The 22,263-nt window shown below is 41.5% G+C and overlaps 1 protein-coding gene across 2 annotated transcripts in view; it reads left to right on the forward strand.

Moving 5' to 3' along the window:
* Nucleotides 1-22,263, forward strand: part of NOX4 (NADPH oxidase 4) — a 181,158-nt gene that overhangs the window by 81,503 nt on the left and 77,392 nt on the right. For both annotated transcript variants that reach the window (XM_032768741.1, XM_032768743.1), the window contains exon 12: nucleotides 7,722-7,782. In XM_032768741.1, coding sequence (XP_032624632.1) covers nucleotides 7,722-7,782 — 61 coding nt within the window. The remainder of the gene's footprint in view (nucleotides 1-7,721; nucleotides 7,783-22,263) is intronic.

A 22,263-nucleotide genomic window follows, 5' to 3' on the forward strand; every position in this document is an offset into this window, starting at 1 on the left:
ATATCATAAGGCTTTTTGAGTTCCTCCACGATCGATTCACGGAGATTAATTTGGAGGATTTTCGCTCCATCCCCAGACATGTTAACGAAATTTTCCTGTAACAGTAATGGCTGCGACTGCAGCAAAAGCCCTGGTGTCAATGCGATCTAAAAACCATCTTGTTTAATCCGTGTTTGATACATGATAGGGACACTTACGGAGGTCGCTTCATGGCTTCACTGTCTGGGCTTCTCGCTTGGGAGCGCAGGGACTGTAATTCTTGGGTCTCAAAAGATCCTGCTGTTGGGGTTTACGGACTGCTGTTGCTCTCACACGGTCATCTTCATCCCATCTTCCTCTCCATCTTCCCCCTCGGCTACATCACAGAAACACTTGAATTTTCAATCCCAAAGTCTGAATCCACGGACAGGGGTGGGCATGGTAGCGCTGAACCCAAAATTGCATGTAGTTCAGCATAGAAGCGGCATGTTTTCGGCTCAGAGCCTGACCTTCCATTTGCTTCTCTCGCTTTCTGGTAGCCCTGCCTAAGCTCCTTCACTTTTACTCTGCACTGCAGGGAGTCCCTGCTGTGCCCTTTTTCAGCCATAGACTTTGAAATTCTTTCAAAAACTTTTCATTTCGTCTTTGGAACGCAGTGCTGTGAGCACTGAGTCCTCACCCCAGATAGCGATCAGATCCAGAACCTCTGTGTGGTCCAAGCTGGCGCTCTTCTTCGATTATCAGGAGACTGCATTGTTACCAGTGCATATGAGCTCTGTGTGCTCACCTGTGTGTGTGCTGACCCTCACGGTGGACAATCAGGAAATGGAATTCAAAAGTTCGCGGGGATTCAGGCTTTTTCCTGTTTACCTGGCCAGTGCATCACAGTGTAGTGTCATGCTATCATGAGTGCCCTGTCAAAATGGTTCAGAAACCAAAATTGGGAGTGGCTCACTTGGGACAGAGTCAATCGCTCCCTTCTTGTTTTAAAAATTGAGTATGTCCTGCCTGGACTGTCATAGCCCCAGCTGCCTGCCTCAAGTGCCCCCCGGTTTATGTCACGAATAAGTCTGTTTCTTATTCTTGTATTCTCACGACTGCATGACACAAGAGGGGGGGCCTGCCACAGGTAGCTGCAGAGGGTTGGAGAGAAGGAAGAATGGGTGCGGTTCTTGCGGAGAACCCCCTGTTAATACAGCCACAGAGTAGCTGCGCTCTTCTAATACACTTGACTCTTCTTGTAGACAGGACAGACTCTATTTTTAGAAACTATAAGGGAGGAATTGACTCAGTGGCCAGTGAATCAATCTCAGGTTTGCTTTTTGCGTTGCGCCCCCAGCTGATTTTAGCCAGGGGCAATCATGATAGCAGCAGACAGTTCAGAGAAGGAGAGATAACCGTCATGTCATTGCCCAGTTATTCTCGCAGTAGACGGTACAGAACAACTGGTAACCATCTGTGCTATCATTGCAAAAGCAATTGAATGCTGGGGTGTAGCGCTCGAGTGTCGCCTCTGTCTCCACGGCATCTAGTACACAAATGGTGACGGGAAAACAAAAAGCGGACGGTCTCTAGGGCTGCCTGCTATGTTTCTGCAAGGGCAATCCAGGAGAAAAAGGTGCGAAAGGACTGTCTGCTGATGTTTCCCGGAGCAAGGAATGACTGACGACATTTACCAGAACCCCCGCGACCATTAACATTAGCCTCAGGGGGCGGGGGATCATGGAGGAAGGGAAGGGGGTGCTGAGGACTCCAGCTATCCACAGTCCTCAGCAGTCTCTGAAAACTATTTGCATTCTTGGCTGAGCGCAATGTCTGTAGCTTACAACACGGTGTCTCGCATGGTTCACGGACAGCTCATCAGTCTCTTCCCCCACCCCAGCACGAGAAATGAAAGTTAAATAAACCAATCCTTGAGTACTACAATGTCACCCTCTTTGTACTGAATGCTGCTGATAGAGGCGATGCTGCAGCACTGAAGAGCATTATCTGCTCCTCTCCCCTTCCTGGTGGTAGATGGTACAGCACTACTGTAGACAGCAGAAACTGTTACCGTTTCACCTCTTTTTGTTTACACTCAGTAATGGGACAGAATGGATAATAACCCTGTGAAAATTTTTGAAAGCAAAATTGGGATTGATTCACTGGGACTGAGTCAATTCTGCCCTTTATGGTTAATAAAAATAGAGCAGTCCAGACAAGAATAGATCAAGTGTATTTACAAGCAGTGTATCACAGCACAGCTGCTCCATGTCAGTATTCACAGAAGGAGCGGCTGTAAGTAACACAACCGTTGCTTCCCACCTACCTGGGCTACCACGGCAGTGACCCCCCCCCATTGTTGCATGAGTTATGAGAATGCAGGAATAAGAATCACAGACTATGTTTGAGATAAAATGAGGGGGAGGCAGCCTCATGGGCTATGATAGTCCATGCAGTTCAGAATCTTTTCATTACACAAGAGAGGAAGGGTTGATGAAGCTCAGCCCAGGTGATAAGATGAAGACAGTTACCAGCTGTTCTGTACCATCCACTGTCAGAAAAAGGAGCCTTCCCATTTTCACCAGGCCCCCAGCCAGACTCAGCCAGGAGCACTCACTGAGCGACCGTCTACCACGGGGAGGGGCAGAGGAGCGGATACTGCTCTTCACCGCAGCAGCATCGCATCTGCCAGCAGCATCAGTACACAGAGGTGACATTTACAGTACTCAATGAATTTATTTTTACTTTTCTTTCACGGTCCCGGGGGGAGGGGGGGGAAGAGACTAACGAGCTGTTCCGTGAACCACGCAAGACACCGTGTATTACGCTACAGACATTGGGCGCTCAGCCAAGAATGCAAAATGTTTTCAGAGACTGCTGTGGAGACTGCTAGCTGTAGTCCTCATTACCCCCCCCTCCTCCATGAGCATCCGTTTGAGTCTCTGGCTTCCCGTTACGCTTGTCACGCACCGCTGTGTATCCTGGAGTTTATTTTCAAACGCTTTGGCATTCCTGTTCTTTAACGGAGCTCTGATAAAACAGATTTGTCTCGCCATACGCGATCAGATCTAGTATCTCCGTAAGGTTCAATGCAGGAGCTACTTTTGCATTTGAACTGCATCGCCACCGTGTGATCAGAGCTGGACACGTGAAAGCAGGAAATGTCATTGTAAGTCTCGGCTTTCCTGTTTACCGGCACTCGCATCCGAGTTCGGATTGCGGACAGAGCGGTCAGTGGTGCACTCCGCCTAGAATAATAGGCAAGTGTAATAGAGATCCAGTGTATCAGAGAGCACGGCTGCTCCCGTGTCAGTATTCACAGGGGTTGCCCCTGCAAGAACCGCACCCGTGCTTCCCTCCTCCCCAACCTTCCTGGGCTACCGTGGCAGTGCCCCTCCCCCATCTGTGTCATGAAGTTGTAAGGAATACAAGAATAAGAAACAGAGACTTGTTAGTGAGATAAAATGAGTCGGGGGGAGGCACCTGGAGGCAGCCTCTCGGGCTATGACAGTCCAGGCAGGATGGACTCTATTTTATAAACCATAAGGGAGGAATTGACTCAATCCCAAGCGAGTCAATCCAAATTTGCTTTCAAAAATTTTCACCCCAGTTTCAATGATGAAGCGGTTATTAGCCGTTCTGTCCTATTACTGCGAGTAACCAGGAATAATTGCCTCTCGATGTTGAGCAATTATCAGGCATAAGGTTCTCATGGATGGTGGGCAGTCCTTCTGCACCATCTACCCCAAGGAGGGGAGATGGAGAGGAGCGGATACTGCTCTTCACTGCTGCTAGCATCCTGTCTACCAGCAGCATTCAGTCACATAGGTGACATAGAAAGTAGTCAAGGAATGATTTCTTTCCCTTTTTTTCACGTGGTGGGGGGGGGAAAGAAACTGAGGAGCTGTTCCCTGAACCACGCCAGACACTGTGTTGAACCTACAGACATTGGAGCGTCAGCCAAGAATGCAAAATAATTTTAAGAGACTGCTGTGGACTGTGGGATAGCTGGAGTCCTCAGTACCCCTCCATCCATGAGCGTCCATTTGAGTCTCTGGCTTCCGTTACGCTTGTCACGCAGCGCTGTGTATCCTGAGTTTTTATTCAAACGCTTTGGCATTTCGTGTTCTGAACGGAGATGGATACAACTGATTTGTCTCCCCATACAGCGATCAGACTAGTATCTCCCGTACGGTCTATGCTGGAGCTCTTTTCGATTGAGACTGCATCGCCAGCCGTGCTGATCAGAGCTCCACGCTGGGCAAGCAGGAATGTAATTCAAAAGTTGCGGGGCGCACTGTGCTCTCAACCCGGAAGTGGGAACTATGGGATAGCTGAGGAACAGCTACCCACAGTGCACCGCTCCTGAAATCGATGGTAGCTTTGGACCATGGACGCAAACAATCGATTTCATGATCCCACTGTGGACGCGCTAAACCGATTTTATTAGATCTGTTTTGTAATATCGGTTTAAGCTAATTCGAAATAATCGTGCAGTGTAGACGTACCCTCAGATTTGTCACCTAAAAAGAATGGCTCAGGTTTGAGAATCTCTCTTTCATTCTCAGCTGTGAAGACCGATGCAAAGAATTTATTTAGTTTCTTCACAATGGCCTTATCGTCCTTGAGTGCTTCTTTAGCACCTCGATTGTCCAGTGGGCCCACTGGTTGTTTAGCAGGATTCCTGCTTCTGATGTATTTAAAAAAATGTTAGGTATTACTTTTTGAGTCCTTGGCTAACTGTTTTTCAAATTCTTTTTGGCCTTCCTAATTATATTTTTACACTTCATTTGGCAGAGTTTATGCTCCTTTCTATTTTTCTCACTAAGATTTAACTTCCACTTTTAGAGGATGCCTTTTTGCCTCTCACTGCTTCTTTTACTTTGTTTAGCCACTGTGAAACTTCTTTGGTTCTCGTACTACTTTTTTTCATTTGGGTATACATATAAATTGATCCTCTATTATGGTGTCTTTAAAAAGTTTCCATGCAGCTTGCAGGGATTTACTTTTGCTACTGTACCTTTTAGTTTCTTTTAACTAACCTCATTTTTGTATAGTTCCTCTTTTTGAAATTAAATGCTACAGTGTTGGGCTACTGTGGTGTTTTCCTTACCACTGGGATGTTACATTTAATTGTTATGGCCACTATTACCAAGCAGTCCAGCTACATTCACCTCTTGGACCAGATCCTGTGCTCCACATAGGACTAAATCAGGGGTTCTGAAACTGGGGATCTGGACCCCTCAGGGGGTCACAAGGTTATTACATCGGGGGTTGCAAGCTGTCAACCTCCACCTCAAACCCCGCTTTGCCTCCAGCATTTATAATGGTGCTTAATATATAAAAAAATGTTTTTAATTTATAAGGGGGGGGTCACACTCAGAGACTTTCTGTGTGAAAGGGGTCACTAGTAAAAGAGTTTGAGAGCCACTGGACTAAATCAAGAATTGCTTCTCCTCTTGTGGGTTCCAGGACTAAGTACTCCAACAAGCAGTCATATATGGTGTCAAGAAACTTAATCTCTACATCCCATTCTGAAGTGATGTGTACCCAGTCAACATGGGGATAGTTGAAATGCCCCAGTATTATTGAGTTTTTTATTTTAATAGCCTCTCTAATCTCACAGTCACTGTCACTATCTTGGTCAGGTGATTGGTAATATATTCCTACTGCTGATTCTTATTATTACAGCATGGAATTACTATCCATAGAGATTCTATGGCATAGTTTGGTTCATTTAAGATTTTTACTTCATTTGATTCTATGCTCTCTTTCACATGTAGTGCCACTCCCCCATGAGCACGACCTGTTCTGTCCTTCCGATATATTTTATACCCTGGTATTGCTGTGTCCCATTGATTATCCTCATTCCACCAAGTTTCTGTGATGCCTATTATATCAATATCCTCATTTAATACGAGGCACTCTAGTTCACCCATCTTATTATATAGACTCCTAGCACTGGTATATAAACACTTTAAAAACTTGTCACTTTTTAGTTGTCTGCCATTACATGATGTAATTGAATGGGACTTTTTTTCATTCGACTGTTTCTCATCAGATCTTACCCATATTTTATTATCTTCCATCCTCTCCTCCTTAGTAGGACATAGAGACTCTCTCCATTAATAGATCCTCCCTTAAGGGATGTCTGTGTCCAAACCACATGCTCCTCCGCACTTGTCAGCTTTCCCCCAGCCCTTAGTTTAAAAACTGCTCTACAACCTTTTTAATTTTAAGTGTCAACAATCTGGTTCCATTTTGGTTTAGGTGGAGCCCATCCTTCCTGCATAGGCTTTCCCTTTCCCAAAAGTTTCCCTAGTTCCTAATAAATCTAAACCCCTCCTCCCTACACCTTCGTCTCATCCATGCATTGAGGCCCTTCAATTCTGCCTCTCTAACTGAGTGCAATACACTGGAAAACCCCTACTCTGTCGCTGGACTTCAGCAACTGATTTCAGAGTCACACTGTAAATGTGTGATGGAGCAGGGACTTGGACACAGGTCTCCCAAGATCTATGCTAGTACTGTAACTACTGGATAGTTCTTCCTCTCTAGAAAAGTTGTGACTTTGCCAAGTCCATACAGTCAGTCATGTCAGGTTTAAGGGAAGGTTTCAGGAGTTTCTGAGTTCCAACCCTTCCCTCAGATCCACACATAACTCTAAAGCTTAGAAAAATAAGATAAAGAAAAGTCCTTTATCCTTTGCTTTCTCTGTTGGCTCTTGTCTGCGTGAAAGTTAGTATATTTGGATCCATCATTAATTGCTAAAAAGGAATGTGTTAGGGTGCAGTAGTGCTACTGTATCTTCAAAGGAAACTAAAAGTGTTGCTGTTAAGTAGGGAAAAGAATATTCTTTTCTAAAGGGATAGCTGTTTATTTCTTCTTTGTGTTTAAAATCATCATAGTCCTGCAAGTCATCCTGTTGATGAGTCTCAACTCTTTCTAGCTAGCAAGGAGTTACGGATTTGAAGGGCTAGATCCTCAGTCCTGCTTCATCTCTTTTGTGCTGCTTTGGCAGCTCAAAGAGAGTGCGGGTAGCTTAAATAGCTTGGTGTGGGGGGACTCTTCAGGTGGCATCTGTCCAGTGTAAGCAGCTGTGCGGCCTACAGAGTAGGGGCATGGCTGAAGTAGAGTATTGCCTACTCTTTTGATTTTATTGTGCATCCCATGATATCTGGTGTTTTTCTTAAAGTCTGACTGGAGTCATTTGAATACAAGAGAATCTCAGCTTTCATTAAAAAAAAAAAAAAAAGTGAATGTTTAGCCCCCATGGTTGTGAGGGTAAGCTTGAAAATGTGAACCCTAAAGGTTGAAAAGCCAAAAGGGAACTAAAAAGAACTCCCAATGTGTGATTTGGAGGCCTGGCTAGTGATTTTTGAATGGGGTTGGCAATACTGATCATTGCTGCACTCCTGCGATCCTCAGTTACCATAACAGTCCCTTGTGAGCCATTGTAGCTGGGTACAACTTAGAGGAGTGGCTATTCGAAATCACATCCAAGTTGGATACATCCCAGGCCTGTTCCATGATCACAATGAGAGATAAGAATGTTTGCAGCCATAATCAGTCTGTTCTAGGCTTTCTGCGTTTTACTGAAGTTGCAATTGCTTTATAATAAAAGAACAGCTCATCTGGTGTAAATCACTGGAGCTACTCTCATTTACACCAGCTAAGATTCTGGTCTCAAAATTGTGCTTAAATCGCAGTTTATTTAATTATTTTTCAGAAATGTTCCTTAACTTATTTCATTTTTTCAGTGTCCAACAGATACCAAAGCAACATTTGGGGTCCATCTTAAAATAGTGGGAGACTGGACAGGTATGTAGAAACAAACTTTCCTTTTTAGGCACAAATACCTTCACTTAAAATTTTATCCCCTGAAGGCTTGAATACAACGATCACACTTTGATTATGAAGATTTCTCGCTAGAAGTCATTCATATTTATTTGTCAAAAGTTGCCTTTATTGCTTTATCAATGCCACTGCTGACTTTTTCAGATGTGAATTTCTTTAGATAACACATTTTTTTTAGTACTAACAGATGTTCTGATTGTCAGCTAATTATTAGTAATATGCTTCAGTCTCTATGCTTTTTACAATAGCCTGCTGCCTCTGTGCCAAGTGTAATGGTGCCTGCAGAAATGCTGAAATGTGCACTCCCTTGATAAGGGGATTTTAATACCAGCAGTTTGGTTGGCTGCCGGGTTAATTAACACCTATGGCACACTGAGATTACAGGTTGCTTTCATGTTCTCCTCTGCTCTTCTGCTGCTCTGTCAATATTCTCCAGACTGCAGGTGTCAACCTGGATTCCATGCAGAGGAGAATTCTAATTTGCTGCTCGACGTGACAGCTGTTTACTTAGGTGACAGTTGTCATTGGTGTCTGATGGCTGATTTTTTCCAGCCTTGCATTTTCTGTCATAAGAGGAAGCAGGCTCATTTGGTTTTTTGTAGAGGAATGTCTTCTATATTCACTTACTCTGATTCATCAGTGTGGGCTGGGCTTGTTACTCACCACTTCTCCCCAGGACAAGAGAGCTGCTTAAAGAAAAAACAAGGTGTTAACTAACTGATCTTTCTTGAGGGGTTGGGAACTTCAGCAGGTGCAATTGACTGCCTGGTTTTAGTAGACATGGTTTTGTATGTTATACTCCTTTCCCGCTGCCTAGTGTTTGTGTTATCAGTTTAGATTGCAAGCTCTCAGGGGCAGAGCAGGCAGAACAGGCTTGAAAGAGTGATTACCACATCCTGTGATGCAGGCGGTGACAGAAGGATTATTGAGCTGGCAACTCCTTGTGGGAGGTTTCTGTTGATGGAACATCATTTCTTGCCTAGGTTCCAGCAGATATAAATTTATATCCCAGTAGTTGCAGGAAGTAGCTTCTGAATGAATAATTATGACTTCAGAAGTACTTTTTCAGGCCAGGAGCAGATATTTAATAGATCTTTAGGCAATATAATTACTCACTCCTAAGAATTAGTGATTTAATACAATGGAACATGGGATGCATTTGAACAGTGTGGGGGAAATGTAGTTTTGAGACTCATTTAAAGGGCGTAGCCTGTGGGCCAAATCTTCAGCCAATGTATATCAGAGCCTTTCCATTAAAGTCAGTGGAGCCAGGCCGGTTTACACCAGCTGAGGATCTGGCATGTTAATACCTTTTCAGAAAGGCTGTGCATGGTCTCCTGTGTTGTCGGCAGAACATGCATCCTGAAGATGACTTTTGGGTGCAGATAAGAGTACTTTTCATTTATGGTCATATGGCAATAGTATTGGAGATCCCATTGTGCTAAGCTATGCAAAAACATATTGGGAAACAGACACTGCCCCGAGGGGTTTATGGTCTAAATCAGTGGTGCCGAGCCTGATTACACAGGAGGGCCACATAAACCTAAGCACAGCCTTGTGAGGGCCAAACAGATTCAACGTATTTTAATCAGATTTAAAGTTACTGGTATTGATTTATATTTTAAATTTATTGTTTCGTATGTATTTAGATAGGTTGTGTAAACTAAAATGATGTAAACATGACCACAAAATGCTAATGAATTGGTGTTAGTATATTGTGTTGAAATAGGGCGCAGACCTTATGAAATGCTCTGGTGGGCCGTGTGCAACTCCTGGGCCATAGGTTGGGAACCCCTGGTCTAAACAGACAGGCCAGAGAGAGGGTGGGAGGCAAGGCATAATTATTCCTTGTTTACTGATAGGGATCAGAGGCATAGAGAAACTAAATTACTTGCTCATGGTGATACAGGAAGCCTGTGGCAGCCAGGATTGGACCCTGAGTCCCAGTCTACTGCGTCAACCCCAAGACCAATCTTTTCTCCTGTATTTGAATCCATAGCTACCTGATTTGTATGCTGTCATGGTACAATTCCCCACTCTGAACCTTAGCGTCCAAAAGATGGGGTACCAGCATGAATTCCTCTAAGCCTAATTACCAGCTTACAACCTGTAGCGCTGGCACCAACCAGGAATTCCAGTGCCTGGTACACTCTGGTCCCCCCAAAACCTTGCCCAGGGAACCCCAAGACCCAGACCCTCTGGATCTTAACACAAGGAAAGTAAACCCTTTCCCCAACCATTGCCTCTCCCAGGCTTCCCCTCCCTGGGTTACCCTGGAAGATCACTGTGATTCAAACTCCTTGAATCTTTTAAAAGAGAGGTAAATTTCCTCTTCCCCCTCTTCTCTCTCCCCCTCTCAGGACTCTCCCTGAAAGAAAGTACATCTTAACACAGAGAGAAAACTAACCTTTTCTCTCCCCCTTCCCTCCTTTATCCCCCACCAATTCCCTGTGTGATCCGACCCCGTCCCTGGGGTCTCACCAGAATAAAAAACATTCAGGTTCTTAAATAAGAAAACTTTTTTAATTAAAGAGAGAAAACAGTAAAAAATTATCTTTTGTAAATTTTAGATGATTAGGTATAGGTATTTTTTAGTAAGGCACTGGATACCCTCCCAACCTAAGTATTCAAGTTACAAATTAAAATCTTTTTCAGCAAATACAATTTGAACTCCTTCCAGCCAATGCACATTTCATCCTTCCAGTCAAATGCACCTTTGCAAATAAAGAGAACAAGCATAAACCTAACTCACCTTATCTACCTAGTACTCACTATTTTGAACTGATAAGAGCCTGTATCGGAGAGATTGGAGAGAAACCTGGTTGCACATCTGGTCACTCTCGGAACCCAGAGAGAACAACAACCAAAAACTAACAGCACACACAAAAACTTCCCTCCCTCAAGTTTTAAAAGTATCCTGTCCCCTGATTAGTTCTCTGGTCAGGTGACAGCCAGGCTTACTGAACTTGTTAACCCTTTACAGTCAAAAGAGATATAAAGTACTTCTGTTCTATTAACTTCTATTATCTGTTTATGACATATGCATTTAGGGCAGTGGGGCTTGGTGGAGTGTGTAACTCTGTCCCTGGGAAAGAACAGCCACCTTGCTGGGCGTGTATATGTGTTCCCTTGTAGAACTGCTCAAGCATCCATGGCTGTAGGGCTAGACTCTGCAACTCCTGGATGCCACACCTGTTGTTCCAGGGCCACAGTCTGGTGTTTAACTGGCAGAGAAAGAAGAGATGTAATCCTGGAAGACATCTGTCTGAAAGGGCTAGATTGGTGCCAAAAGAAATTCCTTGTGTAAGATTTCTTAAAGGAAATCACAACCCATGCAAGATTTTGTTTTCTTTTAGATGACTTGAGGGAGGCTTCTAATTAACCAGTCTGTTTATGCTTAATGAAATATATTGTACTGGGTATCACCCCAAAACTTTGTCAGTAAGGTCACAAACATAGGTGGGGCTCTGGCACACCCTTGCCAATAAAGAATACCCCAGTTCTAATTTATCCTCTGGCAACAACTCTTTTTGTGACCAGGGGCCAGTAATATAACCTCCTCCCCTTAATTATTACCCCGTTTGTAAGTTGCTTTCCTGGCTCCCATAGATGTTGTGAGAATTAATGAGTTGATGTCTATGAAGCATTTGGCAGATGGGAAGTGCCGTGTAAATGGTACATTAGGCCTGATCTGCCCTTAAAACTTTTACCAGCAGAGCCATGATGGTTAGGAGTGAGATTTTTTTTTGCTGATATAGCTACGGTGGTAAAAGCCCTAGTGTATACGTAGTTTTACTAGTATAAAAGTGCTGTGCCAATATCGTTTATTTTGCGTCCCAAACTGGAGCAAAGCATTGTTGGGCTAGTATCTACCAGGAGAGGAGGGGATGTTGCCCTAGGCAATTCGCCATCTGTAAAATGGGGATAATAGCACTTCCCACCTCATAGGTGTGTTGGGAGGACAAGTGCATTGAAGATTCCCTGCATAGTTAAAGTGCAAAACTTTTCAGTGTAGACAAAGCCTTATAGTCTTTCAGATTCAGTAGATAAACATTAGCTAATTAACTCGTGTTTTGTTCTGCTTCTCTGCTTTCTGGCTGGTGACCCTGGTCTCCTCCAGACCCGGGAAGTTTGTTAGCTGAACATTTACAGAAGTCCTTGAAAAAAATTTTTGGCTTAATATTTGTTGTCAGCTTTGTCGCCTATTATGCTCCTTTCTCTTGCTGCTTCTTCAAGTACTGTTGCTAGTTGTGCTCTAAAGCTGACATTTCAAGTAACACCCCCTGAAGGAAATTGAGAGGCCATAGGCCATGATGGTCTGTCCAGCAATACAGCAGCAGCAAAAACAAAACATCACACTGTAGCAAACAATGTGTCTTGCTCATTAACTGTACTTCAGGTCTTTAGACAGAAAGTGATATTGATAGCATTGAAACAGACATGCTCTTCTGCAGCTCTGCAAGATGTCATGGAAAATAAATATACAGCACACAGAAGAATTAAGGTGAACTCTATATTTTTAATAAATCCAGTAAAAAGACTGCAATATATTACAGTGTCTGCTGGGACAAACTAGTTAGGGTTATATTAAAAGCATTGGTTTTGTAGTATGCCTTAATAATTTTTATTCTGTAGTGATATCATTCTTCTGTCAGACTGTTTATCGTGTTAAAGATGTTTGCAAGACAGATCCAGTGTTGCTGGGTTGCAACACATTGTTACAGAGACAGTATAATAGCACTGATGGCCTTCCATTGAATTTGGTACTCTTACTATCCTGTACGATTCTGTAGTCTTACTATCCTGTATCCTGGCCCAGGAAGCGGTAGACATGTGACTTTGGTCTGCTTGCTTTGGAGATGAGGATAAATATTGCAGTGAGGTTCCTCAGCTTTAGGTATTGACTATGCTGGTTTGAATCAGATACAGTATGTTCTTTGTCATTGTTGCCAACTCTTGCTATATTTGGTGTTTTTCTTAAAGCTCCAGCTCCTGGAGTCAAGTGGTTTCAAGAAAATCCCCAGCTTTCATTTAAGCAGGAAAAAAATAAATCTCCGTTTCTCATGGATGTGAGAAAAGTCTGAAAACATGAACTGAATGCAGCCTGAAGGCTTAAAACTCAGAAACCAAATAAACTTTCATGCTTTTTAAGCCAATCTTGTGATGTTTCAGAAACTGGCTTAAACAGGCAGCTGGGGATTTCTTGGGATGGAGGAATCCTCATGTAATGAGATATGGCTGCATGGGCTCTGTATTAACTCCTCACAGCTCTGAGTATAGGAGGTATTCCTGGGAGCAAGTTGTGATGTGCTGTTAGCCATTGCAGCCAGATAAATTTTAGTGGTAAATGTAGGAACTGGAAAGAGAGTGATATTTCATTTTCAGAAAACTAAAGGATACAATTAAAACTGTTGAGATAGCTGACCATGTAATCACTACACTACACCACAAACTAATTGAGTTTGGTTCAGAATGGAGAGAGAGAGAGAGAGAGAAAGAGAGAGGATGAGGAGTTTGAGTGAAAGAGGTGACAAACTTGTCCCATTATCTTCATAAATTATTCATTGCTGCTGAGTTTCTTTTAAAATATCCAGTTGTTAGTTAGTAAACAAATAAAGGATAAAAACAGTGATCAACATTCCCTCAAGATCCCTTCTGTTTTGGGTCTATTTTATTTCATGCTAGTATGTTTTAATAATGTTCCCCTTTGTTACTTTAGATTTTGCGAGTAAAAGCAGTAAGAGAGACGGTACCATGTAGAGATGCTGTACAGTCAGTCACACCAGCAGAATTAAATCTCAGTTTAACGTTCCAGAATCAGCAATAGTGGGACTCTGTTAGGCACATTGAGGCTTAACTATCCAATTTTCAGACTAATAACTCCCACATTATTAGTGAAGCCTTCTGACCTTGCAGTTCAATAAGGACCCGATTCTGCAACCACTGAATTGAATGCTTCCATACGTTGGAGTTGCAGAAATGAGCCATAAAGAGCTTAGATTTTGTTGCTTATTTTATTTGTATAACTAAATAGAGCTGAGCCAAGAACAGATTTGTCGATTTGGTGCTGTTCTGAAAAATTGAAAAAAAAAAAATAGAACCAAAATTGAAATTGTGGAGACTTTTCAGTGAAACAGAAAGGTCTGTTTTGGGGTTTGTTCCAGAGCAGGGATTCAAACTTGGGTCTCTCACATCCCACAGGATGCTCAAATCATTTGGCTGAAGACTGTAAAGATGGGTGGGAGCAGCAGCACTAGCAGCACCTCCTCATCCAGCTGTTTTGTGAATGTCTGAAACTATTTGTGGCCAATTCACAAATAGTTTCAGGTTGACTGAAGCTGCATTTTTTGGCAAACAAACAATTTGTCTGAAAAATTTTGCCCAGCTCTAAAACTGAATAAAAACACAAAAATGAGTTAGCTGTGTCATTAGCCAAAGATTGCCATATATAATATGTGTTTTACTCTTTAGAGCCATTAATGTTCATTGATTGATTTATTATTGTAAATAGATTAAAATAAATCATTAATAGAAAGGAGACAGGAACAAATTTCGCTTACTGGCTAGACACTGAAAGCCTCAATGTTCTTATTACGAAAGGAAAGTCAGTGACAGTCAGTTTACATTTGTGATTTTTTTACTCTTAACCTGGATGATTTTGCTTAAACTGATCTCCATCTGGTTTGGTATAAAACACCCTGTTATCTGAGTCAGCTTTGCTTGGAGTAGTCTGTTTCCTAGTTTAAAGGAAACAGTCAAGATTGTTCGGCTCAAAAATTAGCCTATAGCAACAACCTTCCTACAATGAAGATCCTATTTTGACAATTTCTGTTTTCCCCAAACCTCCATTTTTTGCACTTCCCAAACTCTCAATGACTTATTTTAAAAAAAAATAAAGAAGGGGACGTAACATAACCATTAGCGATTATCTTCAAAAAGTCATGGAGGATGGGAGAGATTCCAGAGGACTGGAAAAGGGCAAATATAGTACCAATCTATAAAAGGGGAAATAAGGATAACCCAGGGAATTACAGACCAGTCAGCTTAACTTCAGTACCCAGAAAGATAATGAAGCAAATAATTAAGTAATCAATTTGCAAACACTTAGAAGATAATAAGGTGATAAGTAACAGCATAGTTTTGTCAAGAACAAGTTAAGTCAAACCAACCTAACAGCTTTCTTTGACAGAGTAACAAGCCTTGTGGATAGGAGGGAAGTGGTAGATGTGGTATATGTTGACTTTAGTAAGGCTTTTGATACTATCTTTTATGATCGTCTCATAAACAAACTACAGAAATACGACCTAGATTGAGCTACTGTAAGGTGGGTGTATAACTTGTTGGAAAACTGTTACCAGAGAGAAGCTATAAGTGGGTCACAGTCAAGCTGGAAGAGCATATCGAATGGGGTCTCACAGGTATCAATTCTGGGGCGCCTATGATTCTATGACTAAATGATTTAGGTTTTTCTTATGTTTCAATATTTTACATGTAGGAGACAATGCATAATCTTGTAGTTAAGACACTGAACTGCAACTTGAAAGATCAAGTGCGAGTTGAGTTTTCTGCTCTGCTTCATCTTGTCTGACTTGGACCCTTTATCTCTCTGTGCTTCTGTTTCCCATTTTGTAAATCAGGGACAGTAATATTTCACAGGTATGTGGTAATTGACTTTTTTTTAATTACTTGCGGCAGCCACAATTTGCTAGTCATTGTCCACATGTGGTCAGATAGTGTCTGCCACAAAGAACTTGTATGACTATTTAAAACAGTCTAATGATTGTTGGATGGCAGTGCATGCATTGTATATGTATGGCACATTCATTTGCAAGTATCAAAGAGATCCAGTTTCTCAGATATTTGGAATAGGAGTTACCCTTATTACTTGGTCTTCAAAATAATTATGCTGCTTAAACTTTGCAAATATAGTAAGAGAGAGAGGGCCATTAGTAGTGTTTGCTACACTTTACTGAAGAAGATCATTAGAATATAAAGGTCCAAGTCCAGATAATTCTGTGGATTTCTAAGCAAAGCTCCACCTTTTGTATGGTCACCTCTCTCTGTAATCATTACCAATATCCTGTATGCTACCTTATGGGTTATTGAAGAAGACAAAGTTTCTGTTCTAGGATTTTCTATAATAAATTAGACAGATTTTAATATCTCTGGTTCAGAAATGTTCAGTGGTGTTCCATCCTCCATGTGCCAGCTTTCCCTAGATGGGGGATAGGTGCTTTAAACCATGAATTTACAATGCCTGGATGAACTTTCTTTAAGAACCTTAGGTGCTTGTGGATTTCCAAGGAGACCATTGTAGAGTGAACAGGTGTTAGGATGACTGAACTTTTCACTAACTGCATTCTCAGCAGAGTTGAAGTATTTGAATAGGCATGGACACTGAATTATCTTCTCCCCAGTAGACGTGGTCACTCCGGATCAGCTCTGAGACATTGGCAGGGCTGTATGGAGATAGAGGCATTTCCCTGTTGCTGTCCATGCTGTACACATTCTGTGAATAATAATAATAATAAAAAAGGCTTTAGTCTTTGTGGCTGTCAGTCCAGCAACCTCTGCGAGCACCAAATTCACCAGAATATTACCTCAACGTTTGGAATTTCAGATGAGCAAAATGGGGGACAGTTTTCTGGTCAAATTTCTAGTGAATGAGCAAAAAATAACAGTTGTAATATGATGAACATGGCACCCCTTAATGAGACAGGTGATCATTAACTATTAACTAATATGTAGCAGGTGATTAATAGTACAGGAAAATACAACCATGTGAGAGATTTCAACAGAATGGCAATTGCTTATCAAAAATGTGAATGGTGTTGCAGCCTTGTGTGCTATGCATGGCAATGAAAGGCATGAGGGTCATGCTAAGCAGAGGAAGGTGACAGTAATTAGCAAGGGCTTTGGCACAACCATCATGAAATGCAACATCTGACAAGCCATTGTTCACCATGCTTTTCATTTCACGGACATTACATATACTCCAGCCTCCTGCAGCTCTTCCTGCTTTCATTTTGAACCCCACATCTTGGTAACAGTGAGATAAGAAGGGGTCTCATGTGACTTTTGGCTTATGCAATATGTGACATTTTTACTAAATTGGTCCAGAATAAACTATACTGAAATCATCTTTCATATTGTTTGTTGCAACATTATTTATTCAGTAGAAACATCAGTATTTACGCTACTAGGAAAATGATTGTTTTTTTCAGCAGAAAACGTTAATGAAAACCAGAAAAATTGTTTAACATTCTCACAGATTGATTTTGGTGGGTGTTGGGGGACCAAAAATTTGACTACCAAAATATTTTGCTTGAAAATGAAAATATTTTGATTTGGAAATACTGCCGTGTTGCCTCAGGGCAGTTGTAGTTGGCTGCCTCAAACTCCCATTCTGTTATAGGCCAACCTCCCAGATCAGAGTACATTTCCTGTGGTGATCATAGTCTCCCCTCTTGGAGAGTGGAGGCGAAGCATCATGGGAGTCCCTGGCCATCCTGCATCTTGGGAGATGTATTCTGAATGGGAATCCTGGCCCATGGAAAAGAAGGACTCAAGACAGTGCAATAGTGTAGCCAAATTGAAATATTTTGTTTTTTGGCTAAAATATTTTGGTTTTTGAGTGTTTGAGTTTTTTGAACAAAAATTGTAATTTTCATTAGCGGACACTTGTGAACACTTTTGTTTTGTCAAAAGCCCAATTATCTATGCAAATACATCTCCCATGTATTTCAGCTAGTGCTGCTGCCACTTCGGAAGATCATCAGTGCACTTTCAGTAATTAGCAGGGAGCCTGTTCTGGGTTTGGAAGCAGATGTGCTTAAACACAGTGGGAGTTTGCTTGGCTATTTCTGACCCAGTTGGAACCAAATAATATTAAGCAGGGCATTGTACATATGAAATAGTGCATAACCACCCTCCCTGGGGGAGCATCATGAAGGATTATGCCTCAGGAAGAACATCCTGCTGTGTGCATCCATGATGGGGAGGGAGGAACTGAGTTAGATAGGGTTTTTGGAGAGGGGCTGCGGGTATGCTTCCCATAGCAAGGGAGTGGTGGAAAGGAGTTTTAGCAAGTGTCTGGCTGGCTGCATACTTATGAAATGATTATTTTAATACTGCTGGGACTTTATTGTGATATCAATAATAGTTAGAGCTTGTAGAGTCTTGATAGCCATCTTTATATTATTTTGAATCTGAATAAATAAATTGTGTGTTGCATTCTCATTTCAATAAACAGAATTTAGCATCCTCCCCTAACATGGACTGAATATATTCCTGTATGTGTTTTGAGTAAGATATAAATGCCATTTCCTTAGGGAAGATTCCACATATACTCCCACACATATTTTTCAAAAACATAACCAGAGATACTCTGTTTCCTTCAGTGACTACCATTGGACTACTGACTGCATAGTCAATTCTGCCAAGGATTTCAGTTATGCTACAAGTATTACTCAAGTGCTGTTCAGCTAAACAATGAAGGACTTTTTAAAAAGTGAAATAATAATAATTTGAAGAATAATGATTTATTCTACTATGCATTATTTAATGTCTGTATTCTGTGAAATGGGTTTTTTTAGGGTAATTGCACCCCATAATTGAATAGCCTGGGTATCTAATTTTGCTAATTGTAATTTCCTAGTAATTCAGTGGACAGCAAACCAACTGTTTAACACTTAATTCATTATCTTTTGCCATTTCTGTTTGCAGCAGACTTGACTTCTCCTCTCAGGCTTGTTGTGTTGCTTGTTTTGTAATAGCGAGAGGATTCTTTGTAGGATTTAGATATTTTTAATGCTCTGTGGAAGGTACTTGAATGGGCACCATAAGAGAATCTAGATAGAAACTAGATAGGTAGAAAGTAAGTGACTTGAGGAATGCAAAAACATTCATGTTGAAAAAGTACATTGCTACACACCTTTCCCAAGGATTGTAAAAGGAACTGTGTCTAAATAACATTTAACCAACTGGGTTTTAATCTGTTAAATGTCTCAGCACAATTCACTAATGTAATACTGCAGAGTAACATTTACAGCATAGTCTTGTTCCCATTCCAGTCAATCAAAAATTTTGCTGTTGGCTTGAGTAGGATCAGACTTTGTACCATATCAAAACTACTGTATTTAGTAATCCTGTTATGTTCTTAGAACCATGGAAATTAAAGATGGAAAAGGTTATCTAGGAGCAACTCCTATAGTCTTTACTAAGATAAAACTCCAACTGACATTAGTACAAGGATATCAGGGTCTATAGATTGTGAATATAGAAAAAATAAGTTAAATATTAGTTAAAGAAGAAGAAAAACATTAAGATTAATCTGTAAACTGTAGTTTACCCTTAGGATATTGGCTGCCTAAAGTTATTAGCAATAACTTCTTTAGCTCAGATTTAAGACCTAATAGCAGAAATGTACATAGAATGAGATGAAAACAATAGTTAGATTTATTACTTGACACATTATATGCTTTACTTTGTGCTATGCATCCAAATGAAATAGAGAGAAACTAATATATCTTGTCTGGTTTCATTTTCCCATCATCAAATGATCTCCTTCACACAGGGTATTGCATGTCTTGAGATAGAGTAGGAGGTGGAGCTTCAGATGTGGTGAGGTCTTGAGAAAAGTTATGCATTTCTTCCTGTGATCATCCCCAACTGACTATTAAAGTTTATTCAGAAAACAGGAACTTAATTAGGATCCAGCTGAGCTCTGATTGCTTTACAGTGCCTGTGTTTTCAGTGCAGCCATGGTGGGGGAAGCTTTTGCAGTTAAACTTGTAAGTATTCTGAAAAAGTCAGAGTTGAAAACACAGTGGGAGTGATACATTATATATATGATGTATAATTAGTTATATTGTATATATAATGTATAGTGAATAAAAAATTATGTTTTGTTCCTTTATTCAGCCCTTGTTTCTATTGATTTTTATCCCTTTTGGTTAGATAAATATATGTCTAGACAAGGATTGGAGGCCCTGGAAAGGCATTGGCCCTTCAGGGTACATAGTGTTATTGTTTTTTCCATATGTAGTGGCTGAGAATTCTATATACCTTCCATATGAGCACCTCACAATCTCTTTGTATTTATCCTTACAATTTCCCTGTGAGGTGGGTAGGTGCTATTATCCCCATTTTACAGCTGAGATGCAGAGAGACCAAGGGCCTGTCTGCATTGCATTTTAAAACCCGCAGCAATGAGTCTCAGAGCCTGGGTCTACAGACTCAGGCTCGTGGGGCTTGCACTACGGTGCTAAAAGCAGATCTGTAGATGTTCAGCTCAAGCTGGAGCTTGGGCTGTAAAGCCAGGGGAGTGGGATGGGCTTCAGAGCATGAGCTCCAGCCCCAGCCACAACCTCTACCCTGCTGTATTTAGTGCCATAGCACAAACCCAGTGAGCTTGAGTCTGTTGATCCAGGCTCTGAGACTCACTGTTGCCGTGTAGACGTACCTCAAGTGACTTGCCCAGGGCCACACAGGAGGGTGTCTTCAAGTCCTAAGATAGTGCCCTCACCATTGGACCATCCTTCTTCTTTCATTCTGTTGTTCCTCCTTGTGTGAACTTGCTTGCTTTTGAAGTTTTTGAAAACTTATTTGTAACAAATATAGCCACCACAAGAAAGAAACAGTACCGAAGAGGAAACTCTGAGTTAAAATGGCATATTTTCCACTCTATGAAGCTCAGCCTACTGCATTTGTTTCATGAGTGGAATTCTGTGTGGCTTAAAAAATTACAAAGGGATGGGAGATTTAAAAACACTTTGCACCAATATTTATGTAGTGTGGTTAGATGTTCGGTTGTGTGTGTGTGTTCTTTCTGTGTTCTCTCTGTGTGCTCTCTCAGCTCTGCCACAGCAGACCTCAAGCAAATCTCCCAATGACCACAAGATCCGTGAAGGTACAAAGGCACCAGGCCAGATTTATTGTCGATGAAGCTCGGTACTAGTATACGGACCACTAATACATGTATGCCTGTAACAATGGATCAGCTCAGTGAACAGCAGGACTTTCCGTCCCTCCCTAGACTAGACAAAGACATTCCCTCTGAGATACATCTTTATACCCTGACTCAAACAAGTTATGTACTGCCCCTCTGACATAGTTAGTTACTGCCCCCTGATGTGGCTAATTATTAGCCATCACCTTGTACATGTTGGTTCAATTAAAACATCTTTATTATGTACTGTCATCCTGACCTTATCTTTTAGGAGGGGTTAGTGTGTTCATGTTATCCTTGGGGAATGCTTTTGTACCATCCTTGATATTGGGATGTTCTGGTACCACTTGATATTGGGATGTGTTTGTGTGAGTACTCTGTGCCAAGCACTTCTTAGGAATGTGTATTTCTGCAATATCAGCCCTGTTCTTGCCAAATTCTGTGAGCAGGTCCTGCCTCCTGCTCAGAGCTTGTCTTGGCTTTTTATTAGTAAAGCTCTGACTACTACTTTAGCACAGGCCTCAGATCAGGCCTCTGATACAAGGACTTATGTCTCAGGCTCTCTTCCCACTACATACAGTAGTTGTCTCTCTCTTCCCTCCCCTGCCCTGCCACCTAGGTTTGTATAGGGAAAGTCCATTAATACTACTTTAGTGTTTGAATGGAATGGAATGTGAACACACTTTGTTCAGGGGATGGTTAATTGTACGGTTTGAGGATGTAAGGAGTTGCAGAGTACCAAAAAAATTGTGTATGAAGGGGATGATGCATACAATGGCCTTTTAACAGCCTCAAAACACCCTTTGGATATCTCAGAAATTACAGATGGAAAAGGCCATGAGTCCAACCCTGGAAGTACAAGATTATTCCCTCCAGTTCTAGTGCTTTGTCCACTCTAATTTTAAATGTCTGAAGCCATTATATAGTAGTTAGTTGTGTTCTTCTCTTGAGTGCCATAATGAATGTGTATTTGAAAACTGTTTGTGAAATGATCCAGTACTTAAGGTCTAAAATAAGATCAAATGTGAATGGACAGGCCAGCTGGTACTTTGCAAAAGATCACAGTCATGGGGTGATGTTTCTGCTGTTGATGGATGCAAAGTTTCAGCCTGGGATGGAATTCATTCCAGTATTTTGTTGCTGCTACTTGAATATGCTAGATGCAGAGTGGGGCAGCTGCTGCTCACTTGGACAAATATGTATAAAAGTATCTTACACTCTGAGCATCTTGATGGATCTGGTTAATAATGTTTTTTTATAGTGTGTGTGTGTGTGTGTGTATATATATATAGTGTTTGATTTTTACACACATACTCACTGAAGCCATGGCCATGTGCTGTTCTCAGTGCATCAATGTATATTTTATAATTAAATGAATAAATAAATCAGTAGCCTGACTCCAGTGTTAGACTGTTCCTGCCCCTACCCCACAGGTTTACAAGGACTGGAGAGAGCACAAGGAGAATTTCCCCAAATCCTCCTACACCCAATTCTGA

Source organism: Chelonoidis abingdonii, chromosome 1 (genome assembly GCF_003597395.2).
Source record: "Chelonoidis abingdonii isolate Lonesome George chromosome 1, CheloAbing_2.0, whole genome shotgun sequence".
Lineage (NCBI taxonomy): Eukaryota > Metazoa > Chordata > Testudines > Testudinidae > Chelonoidis > Chelonoidis abingdonii.